At 38.5% G+C, this 15321-nt stretch overlaps 1 protein-coding gene across 1 annotated transcript in view; it reads left to right on the forward strand.

Annotated features, from left to right (window-relative positions):
* Positions 1 to 6609: 6609 nt before the first annotated feature.
* Positions 6610 to 15321, forward strand: part of SUSD1 (sushi domain containing 1) — a 311600-nt gene continuing 302888 nt past the window's right edge. Inside the window, exon 1 of the mRNA XM_072598065.1 lies at positions 6610 to 6923. Within this exon, the coding sequence (XP_072454166.1) occupies positions 6773 to 6923 (151 nt within the window). The 5' untranslated portion in view covers positions 6610 to 6772. The remainder of the gene's footprint in view (positions 6924 to 15321) is intronic.

The following is a 15321-nucleotide window of genomic DNA, read 5'->3' on the forward strand; positions in this document are numbered from 1 at the left end:
ACTTTCATAATAGTCATGTTGTGTAAGACTAACTATATTTCCCTCCATACTATCCTGCCCCCCATTTATTCTATTCTCTCATTTGACCTTGTCCCTCCCCAAAAGTGTTTACTTCTAATTACTCCCTCCTCCCATTTACCCTCCCTTCTATCATGCCCCTTACCCCACTTCTCCCCTTCTCCCCTATTTTCCTATGGTGTAAGATAGATTTTCATACCAAACTGAGTGATCATGTTATTCCCTCCTTAAGTCAAATATGAATAGAGTAAGCTTCACTTTTTCCCTCTCACTTCCTCCCTTTTCTCCTCCTTTGAAAAAGCTTTTTCTTGCCTCTTTATGAGTGATAGTCTGCCCCATTCCATTTCTCCCTTTCTCCTCCCAATATATCCCTCTCTCACCCCCTAATTTTATTTTTTTTAGGTATCATCCCTTCTTATTCAACTCAACCTGTGTTCTCTGTCTGTGTGTGTGTGTGTGTGTGTGTGTGTTTGTGTGTGTGTGTATAATCCCTGCAACTATCCAAATACTGAGAAGAGTCTCAAGAGTTACAAATGTTATCTTCCCATGTGGGAATGTAAACAGTTCAACTTTAGAAAGTCCTTTATGTTTTCTCTTTCCTGTTTACCTTTTCATGCTTCTTTGGGTTCTTGTGTTTGAAAGTCAAATTTTCATCAAGAATGCATGAAAGTCCTCTATTTCATTGAATGACAATTTTTTCCCCTGAAGTATTATACTCAGTTTTGCTGAGTAGGTGATTCTTGGTTTTAATCCCAGTTACTTTGACTTCTGATATATCATATTCCAAACCCTTTGATCCCTTAATGTAGAAGCTGCCAGATCCTGTGTTATCCTGATTGTATTTCCACAATACTTGAGTTGTTTCTTTTTAGCTGCTTGCAATATTTTTCTCCTTGACTTGGGAACTCAGAAATTTGGCTACAATGTTCCTAGAAGTTTCTCTTTTCAGGTCTCTTTCAGGAGGTGACTGGTGGATTCTTTCAACATTTATTTTACCCTCTGGTTCTAGAATATCAGGGCAGTTTTCCTTGATAATTTAATGAAAGATGATGTCTAAGCTCTTTTTTTGATCATGGCTTTCAGGTAGTCCCATAATTTTTAAATTGTCTCTCCTGGATCTATTTTCCAGGTCAGTTGTTTTTCCAATGAGATATTTCACATTATCTTCCATTTTTTTATTCTTTTGGTTTTGTTTTGTGATTTCTTGGTTTTTCATAAAGTCATTAGCCTCCATCTGTTCCATTCTCATTTTTAAAAAACTATTTTCTTCATTGAGCTTTTGAACCTCCTTTTCCATCTGGCTAATTCTGCTTTTGAAAGCATTCTTCTCCTCATTGGCTTTTTGAACCTCTTTTGACAATTGAGTTAGCCTATTTTTGAAGGTGTTATTTTCTTCAGCATTTTTTTGTGTCTCCTTTATCAAGTTGTTGTCTGGCTTTTCATGATTTCCTTGCTTTGCTCTCATTTCTCTTCCCAATTTTTCCTCCACCTCTCTTACTTGATTTTCAAAATTCTTTTTGAGCTCTTCCATGGCCTGAGACCATTGAATATTTATTTTGGAGGCCTCTGATGGTAAGCATTGTTCTTCCTCATTCAAAAGGATGAAGACAATACCTGTTCACCAAGAAAGTAACCTTCTATAGTCTTATTTTTTTCCCCTTTTTTGGGCATTTTCCCAGTCAGTTACTTGACTTTTCAGTCCTTTGTTAAGAGGAAGGTATACTCTGTGGACCTGTAAGTTCTCAGTTCCTCCAAGGTGACACAATCAAAGGAGACAAGTTTACTCCTCTCCTGGCCTGTGTGCTGGTCTGGGAGTAACCAAAAACTTTTCTGCCCAGAATCTGCAAGTGGTAGAATTCCTTCTCTACAACCACCTCCAGCTCTGCCATGCCCAAGGGCTGAGGTTCAGATCAGCTGTTCATTTCCCCCAGAGGCTTTAGGTGAGGGCAGGGCCACCACTCAAGGCTAAGATTCAGATCAGCTGCTCAATTCCCCCAGAGGCTATTAACTTTTTTTTTCAAAAGAGATTCTGAGGTTGAGAACTATTGACCTACTCTAAGCAAATGTCACAAAGATATCAATGATAGCCTCAAACCTAACAATTGACATGCAGGCACAATGTGGAAAGAGCAGCAGGTGCTGGTATTGACCATGTCAGTCACACTACTTCTGCCATACACAGATAATAATCATAGGTCCTTTCATAATTGCAGAATAAACACATAATTGAGAGCCCAGAGAACCTGGCTGAGTGACCCTGCAAACCTTTTTTTCTCTTGGGTTTTAGTTTCCCCACTTTTAAAATGAGAGGGTTGGACTATATGATCTCTAAGGTCTTTTTTAGCTCTAACATTTTAAACTGAAGCCAAGAGTGGGTAGTAGAGCTCAGACTAGATCAGTGCTTTTCCTAACATTGTGTTCTTATGCTTTGACCATTCCTAGTCTACTGACCATAAGAATCTCATCAGAGACCTGGATTTGATGCCTGCTTTTGCTGTATATTCCTTTTGTAGATTCATCCATGCTTCTGGGTGTATCTGGTGGTATGGCTGCTAAATGGTGGAGAAGGGATAGATTGGTTGTGGGGACTAAGCTTATCTGAGCTTTTCTTGTTGCAAACATCTATGTAATGGAGGTTTTTGTTTCATGCCCAGAGCTCCTACCATGGAGACTGATTGTTGTTGATGTTGTGATTTGTCCTTTGCTCCTGAAGAGGACCTATGACATCAGGGGGTGATGTCTTGACTTGCAAGTGAATTGGATTTAAGTGAGACCCGATTGGGCAAAGTCATTAGCCTCACTCTCTCCTCCAGAGTCATTGAGTCCAGTGGTAAGACATAGGTCAGGATGACTAGGGATGGTTCTAAATTCTGTGGGGAGACCTTGGCCTTTTTAAGCTAAGGTCTTTCCCAAGTTTCAGTTTGTTTGGGGCAACACCCATTCAGTGATTTGGTGATTTAAGGATAGGTGAAAAATGAGGCAAAAGATGACTTGTTTGCCTACTCAAGAAAAAAAATCAATCTGGGAGGGAAACACCCTTCTGGGTGAAGACATCCTGAGTTTCCTTACCATGTGGGTGAGAGAACCTTCTTTGGATTGACTGTGAAGCCAGAAAAGACTGCATCTTCAAAAATTTCAGACTGGGACACTCTCCCTTTCTTGCTGCATTCAGAGTGAGTGAAGGCGTCATGAGGAGGAAAAGACTGCTTTCACCTACTTGCCTTTTGCCTTTGTGCCCTAAGGTTCTAAGAAATGAATTTGGGGCATTCGTCTTATTCCTTCATTTTTCTTCAGTCATGGGGGGTGGGGGTGGGGCGGGCAGAATCTTCCCTGAACTTATAGTCCAGTCATGGTGATTTTAGAAGCCTTATTCCAGCCTGCATGTTACAACCATCCTGCTCATTAGGAAAGCCATAAGAAGCCATGGTGATTGGGATAAGGCCAAAGGAGCTTTGAATGTGGAACTTGGAACTATGCTAAGATGTGATCTAAACTATAAACCTAATCTCCTTCCCATCTTCAGAGTATAATGTGGTACAACAGAGAGGGTTATATGTTTGTGTATTTTTCCTTATACTTTTGAAGTAAATATTCCTTGTAAAAATCAATGTAACTGGTAAGCTGTTAAATGGAACTGGGATGCAGGGGATCCCCTACAGTTGGGGACCACCATCTGTAGGTGTTAGAGTCAATGGCAGAGATCCCAGACATGCCCCAATCCCCTTAATTAGAACTATGGGGAAGGTGTGAAAAGTAACTTCTAGGCAAGCGGGGGTCAGGGTAGTCATGGTTAAATATGTTTTTTCAGACGAGTCTTCCCTATTTCAACTAGGCTGAAAGTACAGTGGCCCCTCTCAGGATGAGTCTACTGTGGATTGGCAGAGAAATTTTGACCCACTCCATTGCCAGCCTGGGCTGGTTCACTCCTCCTTAGGCAAACTAGTGGTTTCTTATTCCTAGGAGCTCATTATATTGTTGCCCAACTGATCTGCTTTAGGCCTATAAAACCTCAGAACTTTTGAGTTCAAGTAAATCCACCACCCTCAGACTCCCAGGTAGTAAGGATTACAAGGGGTTTCCTATCATGCCTGGCTTAATACTGTTTTAACCAAGAGGATTTCACAGTGGAGAGACTGCAGGACTTTGAATCAGGAAGATGTTGTTTAGTTGTTTCAGTCATGCTGACTCTTTGTGACCCCTTTTGGGTTTTCTTGGCAAAGATGCTGGCGTGGTTTGCCATTTTCTTCTGTAGCCAATTTTACAGATGAGGAGATTGAGGCAAACAAGATTAAGTGACTTGCCCATGGTCACACACCTATTAAGTGTCTGAGGACAGATTTGAACTCAGAAAGATGAGTCCTCCTCCCTTCAGGCCCTGTACTCTCTCCACTGTACCACCTAGCTGCCTCATCCATCTAGCTGCCCCATGGAATCAGGAATCAAATCTTGCTTAAGAAACTTAATAGCTGTCTCATTCTGGACAAGTCACTTAACCTTGCTGGGTGTCAGTTTCTTCATTTATAAAATGAGGAGCTTGGACTCTGTTTCCTTCCAGCTCCTAATTAACCATTCTGTGACCCTATAATACCAATTTAAGAGCAGCTAGATGGCAAAGTGGATATAGAGTACTGGCCTGGGAATCAGTAAGACCTGAGTTCAAATCTGCCCTCAGATACTTACAAGTTGTGTGACTCTGGGCAAGTTTATCCTGTTTGCCTCAGTTTTCTCATCTGTAAAATGAACTGGAGAAGGAAATGGCAAACTGCTCCAGTATCTTGGCCAAGAAAACCCCAAATAAAGGTCATGAAGAGTTGGACATGACTGGAAAAAGACTGAACACCATAATAGCCGCTTAACCAGGAGTGTGGAAAAAGCTGTTTTGAAGTTATATGTCTTTGCTTGGAGCTCAGACCTTTATTACAAAGGGGAAAAATATCTTCAGAAAAATTGCTGAAATATTTTTCTTCTTGGGTACCAGTTTTATTGAACCCTAAACTCTCCTTCCACATTATCAGCACCATATAATATTTATTAAGTGCTCACAGGTGTTAGGCTGCCTAGGTGACCAGCGACCTATTTTCCAAATCCAATTTAAAATATACCCTGCGAAGAGTGTATCCAACAGACACCATCTATGATATTTAAATCTCCATTACTTATTCTACACTTGCCCCAGAGGCTTGGTTAAAATGTCCAAGGTAGAGTCGGAGATTTTCAGAATGGTTCTCATAAACACCATTTGCACATTTAGTAAATTGTAATATCTATAGCTACACACACACACACAACTACACACACACATTTTATATATACTGAAAAAACTACAGAGAACCCTCAGTCTGGAAGGAGCTTGATATGGGGGAAATAGCTTTGAATTGTAATCTAGCTCAGCCTTTAATTTGTATGTGACTTTGGGTAAATCACTTAACAAAAGCCTCAAGTTCTTCACTTACAAAAAGTGGAAAATATAACGCTCAGAACAATCTTCACTCCTCCCCTCCCCCAACCTTCTTGTGATGATCAAATGACATTGAGCTCTGCAACCATAAAATGTTCTGCACCTGTGAGCTAAAGTGTCAATACTGCAGAAAAACCACATGCCCCCCATCTCTTTGGAACTAGGGTTTTATTGTTTTATTTTGTGTGTGCGAGACACACCCATAAAATCATGGGATTTAAATTTGGGACAGACCTTGGATCCCATCTTTTCTAATGTTCCTCATTTTAAAGGATGGGAAATCTTAGGCCCATGTAGTTGGAATGACTTCCTCAAGGTCACAGAGAGCTGTTTAAAAAAACCAAAGCAACAAAAAAACCTTATTTTCATTACTAGCTTCTGTATTTACTGCATCTTTATTCCTCAATATCTCTTCTTCTTTTCTTCTTCCCACAGTGAACTAATCCCTATAATAAAAATTAAAAACTAAAGAAAATAAAAAGTAATTCTGCAAAGCTAACAGCTGGGTCTGACTCTGTATGGACCATTCCCCTGCCATTGTTTCCTAATAGGTGCCAAGGGGGATGGGAGTTGTATTTTCTCAACTAGTCCTGGAGGTCAAGCTAGGCTGTTGTGAGATACCATGGCACCTATCATTTTTGAAATAAAATATAATGCGGCTTTTGTCTCTCTTTTTTTGGACACTGCCACAAAATAGTAAGGAATAGTTTATTTTTAACCTTTTCTTGACAGCAATATATGTATTTTTTAAGTAGGAGAGCAAATTTAGCCCTTATCAGGGCCACCACTCATGCTGGCCTGGAACTGGGCCAAGAGGGAGGAGGGGTCAGGGGATGGTTTGGTTATGAAAGAGGAAATGTCAGTTTCAGGGGAAATGGGGGAACAATGTATCATATGTGTGCACACATGAATGTATGAAAAAGGAGCCGCTCCCAAGCGAGAAAAGGGCAGGTGAGAGGCTAGGAAGGATGGATCAGAAAGGGTTTTGGCAATAGGAAAGCCCACTAATAGTAATTTTAAATGAGAAGTACCAAGGGGACATGAGTCATCCAAAGGGTGGGTGAGGGGCGCCCTTTCTTCCCCCTCTTTTCTTCACCTACCCCGCCCTGCATCTCACACCCTGAACCCTCCCGAGTCCGGAAACTGCCACAGGCCTGGGCTACCCCTCCCCGGGGGGCGGAGGAGAGTTTATCAGACCGCTCAGGAGAAGCCCAGTCCCCAGTCCGGACGAGATACATAAGGCCCTGCTTTTGCCCCAAAGAGACGCTGCCAACCTAGAACAGGGAACCCAGCGATATGGTCGGTGAGGGCAGGGACCCTGGGAGAGGCGTCCGCACTAACGGCCCCTTCTCCTTCCTTCAGGGCCAGCAGGTCCGGCTTTTCCTCCTGCTACAGCTGCTGCTGGCGCAGCTACTGCGCCCAGCCAGCCGCGCCCTGGGCGCCCCGGGTAAGTGAGCTGGCTTCTCTGCAGCTGGGCATCAGCGAGGGCGGATCGAGGCTAGGGCGGCTCCCGAGGGTCAGAGCCTGAGCTGTTTATAGCGCGTGCAGCCCGGGGCAGGTGGGTGGGTAGAGCAGACACACCCATCTCCAGAGCTCCTGGAGGTGGAAGAAATGCCACTCACCCGACTCTGTTGACCCAGGTGCGGTTTCAAAGACCCCCATGCCTCTGGAGCAAGACGATTTTTGTTCATGTGATCTCTGCCTGCCTGTCTGTCTGTCTGTCTCCTTCCTCCCACCCCTCTTTATCTCTCTCCTTTTTTTCTTATAGTAACATTACAATTATTTCCCAAGGTGTATTACCTGATAAAAAAAATAATAGAAACCAACTGTTAAAGAAGTATAGTTTGAAAGACCCCCGAATAATAACTGGAAATTATCTAGCACTTTACAGTTGGCAAAATGCTTGACATATTTTATTCATTCGAGTCTTATAACAACCCACTGCCATGGATGCTACAGAAATTTTTACCTCCATTTGACCGATGAAGAAATTAAGGTTTACAGAGGTTAAATCACTTGTGGTGGTCACACAGTTCAATGAACTAATTAAAAATTGAGGTTCATAAAGACATAGTCCCTGTCTTTCAGGGCTTTTAGTCTGAGGAGATGAGGTTAAGAAGGCTACATAAATAAGAAACAAAACCAAGTAGAATGCAAGGGAAGATTCCAAGTGCTATGAGAAATTTGAGGAGAGGGAGGGCACTTTCAGCTTGACATTAGAGTGGAGGAGGCAGCTCCGTCAAGTCTTGAAGCAATGGTAATGTCTGATATCATAGATTTAGAAATGGAAGGCGTCTTAGAAGGCATCAGGTCCAACCCACTCATTTTGCCAATTAGACCCAGCCACATTAAATGACAAAGCCAAGGTGACACAGTGACAAAAGCAGGATATGTCTGGTTTTCTGCTTCCCAAACCAGGGCTGTTTCCATTGTAGTACACTGCCTCATTTCGGCAGCAGTAGATGAGGCATAGCATGAACAAAGACTGGGAAAAGGTGGGGTAAGAAAAGAAAAGGGGGACTGTGAGTTCAACATTTGGGCTGAAATGTTGATTGCATGAAGGAGAATGGTTGAAGAGAAACTTGGAAAGACAAGTTGGAACCATATTTGACAGGGCCTTGAATGTCAGTATAAGAAATTTACATCTAGGAAAGAAGATATCATGATTTATAAGAACTGTATATCTTGAAATAACAAAACACTTAGAATGTGGTGTATATATAACTGCATTTATGTCTTCATCTATATCTATAATTATACATTTCTATATACATACGGTATATGTAATATACCGTATGTATATACAGTTTTTATATATACATCACTAAATATATGTGTGTGTATATATACGTATACACACACATTTATCTGTCTAAACTCTATAAACATCTCACTATCTTAGATAAATTAAACTTTCAAGATATGTGACATGATACAAGGGTATCCTGCAGTATTCCATCTCCATTTGGAAATTTCTGTAATTCCGTATGTATCATGTTTATAATATACAAATTATATGTAGTATATAAATATATGAATATATTGTTTTTTTATATTTATTCCATACATATATGTATGTACATATGTATGGAATAAATATATATACACATATAGTGCCAGGCACATAGTAAGCACTTAATAGATGCATGATGACTGTTGACTGACTTAACCAACATTTGTTGAATGCTCACTATATGTAAGCAAAATGCTAGGGACTATGGGAGGGCAGAAAGTATAAGATGTGAGTTTTTTCCCATACTTGAGTTCCCTTGCTCATACTTTTTGATCCCCTGCATTCAGTTCCACCTGTCAACATTTCCACATCTCTTTCATGACCCAGAGCAAATGCTACTTCCTCCGTGAAACCTTCCCTACTTTCCCTAGCATCTGCTCTCATAGCACTTCATCTGTACTTTTACTGCTGTCCATTCATTTTCTGCCTTAATTTATAGCTATTTTATCAGGATTTGTTATCTCTACTGCTAAATTTGAAGTTCCTTGGAATCAAGGACAATGTCTTACTTTTGTGTGTAGTACAGGAAATGATTCAGATTTGTAAGCTGTTTCACAATAATAATTTGTCAGTTTTTGTCCTCATTTTTAGCTTTCTAACACATTTTCCTTTGTGTTTCTGGGGGAAACAATCCTGGCTCATTGGTGGCTTGAATGATCTTTGCAACATTTGACTTCTACACCAGCAGAAGCTGTAATATCTCAGTTATTGAAATGTTCTCTTTAAATACTGCAGCTTACTTAGAGTAGTATCCATTCCTTTTTCTTCCTTAATAATACTTAATTTTTTCCCAATTATATGTAAAGATACTTTTCAATGTTGATTTTTTGTAAAATTTTGAGTTTCAAATTTTTCTCCCTTTTTCCTCTTCCCCCTACTCCAAGACAGCAAGCAATCAGGTATAGGTTCTACTTGTATAATCATGTTAAACATATTTCTACATTGGTCATGTTGTGAAAGAAGAATTAGAACAAAAGGGAAAAACCATGAGAAAGAAAAAACAAACCAAAAAAAAGTGGAAAAAAGTATGCTTCATACTCCACAGCTCTTTCTCTGGATGTGTTAGCATTTTCCATCAGGAGCCTTTTGGAATTGTCTTTGATTATCATATTACTGAGAAGAGCTAAGTCTATCATAGTACAATGTATCATAGCACCATGTTGCAGTTGCTGTGACAGTGTTCTGGTTCTGTTTACTTCACTTACCATCAGTTCATGTAAGTCTTTCCAGGTTTCTCTGAAATCTGCCTGCTCATCATTTCTCATAGTGAAATAGTATTCCATTACACTCATATATCACAGCATGTTTTAGCCATTTCCCAGTTGGTGGGCATCCTCTCAGTTTCCATTTCTTTGCCACCACAAAAAGAACTACTATAAATATTTTTGTACATATGGATCCTTTTCCCATTTTTATAATCTCTTCGGAATACAGACCTAGCAGTGGTATTGCTAGATCAAAAAGTATGCACAGTTTGGTTGCCCTTTGGGCACAGTTCCAAATTATTCTCCAGAATGGTTGAATCAGTTCACAACTCCACCAACAATGCATTAGTGTTCCAATCTTCTCGCATCTTTTCCAACATTTATCATTGTCCTTTTCTGTCATATTAGCTAATCTAATATGTGTGAAGTGGTACCTTGGAGTTGTTTTAATTTGCTTTCCTCTAATTAATACTGAGTTAGAACATTTCTTTATGTGACTATAGATAGCTTTAATTTCTTCCTATGGAAACTGCCTGTTCATATCCTTTGACCATTTATGAATTGGGGAATGATTTGTATTCTTATAAATTTGATTCAGTTCTCTATATATTTTAGAAATGAGGCCCTTATCAGAAACACTGGCTGTAAAAATTATTTCCCAGCTTTCTGTTTTCCTTTTAATCTTGGTTATTCATATCTGTTCTTAAAACCATGTCAAAAAAGAAAGAAGAAATATATGTCAATGGCATGAGATCCAACATTCAGTTGACAGAGAAGTAATTAAATTTGGGAAATTAACTCAGTCTTGTTTCATCTGGTTGAGGTCAGATGTTCTGAATCAGCCTGTTGTCAATAAAACTACACAGGAATAAATATTGCTGTCTCAAAATAAAACCATATCGAAACTTTTGCTTGTCCCAAGTAATTTGATGACCACTGTAACAATGAGAAGTTGGTAAAATTTCCTTGATACCTTTCACCCATACTAGGAATATTTACATTTTAATAGGGGACTAAATCTGAATCTAAAGAAATAACTACTTTCTGTGGAATTTCAAACATCATTGATGAGGTAAGAAAGGGTTTTTTGTTTGTTTTCCCCCTTATGTAGAGGAGCTGAAATGAATGGCAGCAAGGTGTTTAAATGAACAGAATACATTGGACAAAGAAAATCTATGCTCTCATTTTAGCTTTGCCATTCATTAGCTATGTAATCTTGGTCTGCTGCGTTAGTGAGCTAGTAACTAGCATTTTTATCAGGCACCTACAATGTGCCAGGCATTGTGCTAAGCACTGGGGGTACAAAGAAAGGCAGAAAAAACAGCTACTGCTCAAGGAGCTCATAGTCTAATGGGGGAAATAACATGCCAACAATTTTATTTAAACTTTTCTGGACTTTAACTACTTAATCTCTAAAATAAGGAGATTTGTTAAATCATTTTTCAGTTGTGCCCAACTCTTTTTGACCCTACTTGGAGTTTTCTTGGTAGAGATGCTGGAGTGGTTTGCTGTTTCCTTCTCCAGCTCATTTTGCAGATGAGGAAACTGGAGCAAAGAGGGTTAAGTGACTTGCCCAAGGTCACACAACTAGTAAACATCTGAGGCTGGATTTGAACTCACGAAGTCCAGTGCTCAGTTGATCTACTGTGCCACCTGCTACCCAAAATAAGATTAGAGTCAATGATATCTAAAGACCTTTCAAACTATAATACTTTTCTTCTGTTTAATAATATCATGCAGGTAGATGTTTAATGCTGTCGGTTCTGTATTATTTCTGTACTATTATCAGTTCGGTTCCCAAAGAACCACCTGCGCTGTTATTGTGCAGACTTTTCCCAAAAGAATGCTCTACTCTTTTGGTTTTGCACAAACACTTGTCCTTTAGAACTAGCTGTTCAGTGCTTGCCATGTTATTCCTCTAAGACAGGTAACATGGGTAAGACAGCTGGTGCATACTTCCAGGTTGATAACGTGGGAAGGAACTACTTTGGGGTTTATAAGCCTGCTGATAGGGCTTATGAGGGGAAGTCACTTTTTATGTAAAATGTATTAATAGAGGATGATGAGGAGTTGGTCTTGTTTTTTATGACCTTAAGCAAAGTATCCTGGGAAAGCAAAATCAAACCAAATGGGGTTCTTGTTCACAGTCTGTTGCCATTGCTAAATTAATTGATTGTTTTCTAGTTTTTCATTAGTCAGACATTACAAGTGGACTTTTAATATTAATTATGCATAAGAAGTTGAGGCAAACAATTAATTGTTTGACAGATTGTTATTTAGCCACTAGTTAACCATGAGATCTATGAGTCAACATGAGTATAATACAGTTGTTAGGAAAGCTAATACAATTTTAAGCTGATATAAAGATAGCACCCAAATCGAGGGAGGTGATAAACTTGCTGTGTTCTGTACTGGTGCCTTGTGTTAGTTTCAGACACTACTTCCCCCCACTTTTATTTATGCTTATTGTTTAATTATTTTGTCAAACGACAGGCATTAGTAACTAATTACTAAATTAACAAAATTAAATTAAAATTGCTAAACTAACAAATTAGTAACACATTTTGTAGTTGATTTTTAAATTTACATATCATATAATATATGAATATATTATATAACATATAACAAAATATATAATATGTGCTATATTTGTATTCATTTTACTTTATACATATGTTTTGTGGTTGATTTTTGTTTTTCTCAATTATATGTGAAAATTTTTTTAATATTCATGTTTTAATATTTTGAGTTCTGAATTCCCTCTCACATTCCTCCCTGCTCTGGGAGAAGACAAGCAATTTGATATAGATTATATGTATGTAGCGATGCAAAACATTTCCACATTAGCTATGTTGCAAAACAAAACTCAGACCAAAAAACCTCCAAAAATCATAAAGTTACAAAAGAAATATGCTTTAATCTGCATTCGAACACCATCAGTTCTTTCTCTGGAGGTGGATGGCTTTTTTCATCTTAAGTCTTTTGGATCCTGTAACAGGTATGTAAAAAAAAAATCTGCCCCTCTCACTAAATCTCCTCCCTATTAAGAAAAAAAAGCCAAATCCCCAATCCAAATCCATCACTCTATGGTTTGGTAAGCCAAAATCCCACATTTTCCATGTCTGAAAAGACACCTGCCTTTCCCCTTTTAGGAGGAGAATGGCATGTTTGTTCTTTTGGACTTGTGGTTTATTATTACATTGATCAGAGTTCTATAGTCTTTCAAAATTGTTTTTCTCTATAATGTTATTGTATCAATTGGTCTTCGAGTTCTGCTAACTTTGCCCTTCATTATTTCATAAGGTGTTTCCCAGTTCCCTCTGAAATGGTTCATTTCATCATTTCTGGTGACATAATAATATTCCATTCCATTCACATATCACAATTTATTTACCCATTTTCCAATAGGAAGATATCCCTTTAGTTTCCAATTTTTGACTACTATAGAAAGAGTTGTTGTAAACATTTTTGAACATATGTGTAGACCTTTTTCCTCCTTTGATTTTGTTGGGGTATGGGTCTAGTGACAGTATAGCTGGGTCACAGGGTATGCACAGTTTGGTAACTTCCTTGGAATAATTCCAAATCGCCTTCCACAAGAGGTGGACCAACTTACAGCTCCAATAACTGTATATCAATTTTTTTACTTTGCTTCCACAGTTTCTCCAGCATTTGCCATTTTTGATGATCTGATAGATGTAAGGTAGAATGTTCCTTTAATTCATGTTTTCATTGATTATTAGTTATTAGAGAATTTTTTTAATGATTGTGATAGCTTGGACTTCTTTCTTTGAAAACTCTCTGTATCCTTTGATCTTTTATCTGTTGGTGAATGGATCTTCATCTTATAAATCTGAATAATTTCCATATATATCTTGGAAATGAGACCTTTACCAGAAAAACTTGTTGCAAAGATTTTTTTTTTGCCAATTACTGTTCTTTTATAATTTTCACTATATTAGATTTGTTTATGTGAAAGCTTTTAAATTTAGTATAATCAAAATTTACCATTTTGTCTTGTGTGATCCTTTCAATAATACGTTTGTCATGAATAAACTTTTCCCCTCTCAATAGATCTGAAAGGTAATTTCTTTTCTTCCTCCATCTATTTTACCGTTTTAATATCTAAATCATGTATGCATCTGGGGCTTATTTTGGTATATGGTATGAAGTTTGATCTAAACTTAATTTCTGCCAGACTTACTGACCAGCAGTTTTTGTCAAATAATGACCTTCCCTTCCCCCCCAGTAAATGGTGTCTTTGGGTTTATCAAACTCTAGGCTACTGTTTTTGTTTACATCTGTATGTTGTGCATATGATCTTTTCTACTGATCAACCTCCCTTTTATTTTTGTATCCAGTACCAAGTCATTTTAATGATTACTGCTTTGTAAAACAGTTTGAGATCAGGTATAGATAGGTTCCTTTTTTTTCATTTTTTTTCATTATTACCCTTGAGATCCTTGACCTTTTCTTCTTCTACATGAATTTTAGCTAGTCCTATAAAATATTCTTTTGTTTGAATCTTGTGAATTTACTGAATAGTAAATTAGTTTAGGTAGCATTGTTCCTTTTATTATATTGGTAGATGCCACGCTTTAGAGAATGTCAGTCAAGTTGTTCAAAGGATCCTAAAATCATGTGTTCTGGGCCAGACCTAGCTCAGGTTTCTCCAGTGATTCAGGCTCAAGATTGGAATGCACTGTAATACTCACATACCATACAATGACATATAAACTAGTTAGAATATGGTTTAAAAGGAAACAGGTCTTAGTTCTACTAAGAACTACTATGGTACTCCCCTTTACCTCCAGTTTCCAACATTAGGTCAGAAAAGAATCTGTGTAGGAGAATGGGAATTCCATTAAATCTTCAGAGTACCAACTCCCCATAGGCTAGACTTTTTTGTACTTTGAGTAGTAAGGAAGACAAACCAGTTATTCAAACCTGAATTCCCTGGACTAGTCGAAACCCATAGATGATCTAACCGTCTCTTTAAAAGAAAACCAGATCATAAAACATGAAATGTTCCTACCATATCCTTCCCCTTGGGCCAAGTGTCCCCCAAATTTCTAGGTGACCTTTCACCACTAAAATGGTCTTAAAACAGTTTTGATCTCAGGGCAAAGCCTAGCATAAGCAGCACTGATGGAAGAGCTTAATGCAAATAAAAAGAACACAAAGCTATTTTAAAAAGTGCTTTAAAAAGTACAATCTACACAGTGCAGATATTATCAGAGGAAGTTCTTAATGGATCTTCCAATGTAAAACCAATCAACAAAACAAAATAAAGTGAGGATGAATGAAACCAATGCTAGGAATATCAAGGCCAATGATGCCTCTAGCATCATTGACAGTTCCTCCTACAGGTCAGGGACATGTGTCACAAGATAGTTCAAAGGTTATGAGCCACAGTCATGCAACATACCCAGGAGCTTGAGTTGAGCCCAAGACTCACTTTGTACTGCCATCAGCTTAGTTACCCTATTCCATTTGCCAAAATCTTCCTTTTCTCAGGAGGCTCATGAGCAGAATTTTTGCCCAACAGGCCATTACAGGAATAAACTCCTTCTTCTGTGATGCCTGGGTGAAGACTCCTTCTCAGCTTTATCCAGAGAGCTAAAGGA

The sequence above is a fragment of the Notamacropus eugenii genome, chromosome 3 (assembly GCF_028372415.1).
Source record: "Notamacropus eugenii isolate mMacEug1 chromosome 3, mMacEug1.pri_v2, whole genome shotgun sequence".
Lineage (NCBI taxonomy): Eukaryota > Metazoa > Chordata > Mammalia > Diprotodontia > Macropodidae > Notamacropus > Notamacropus eugenii.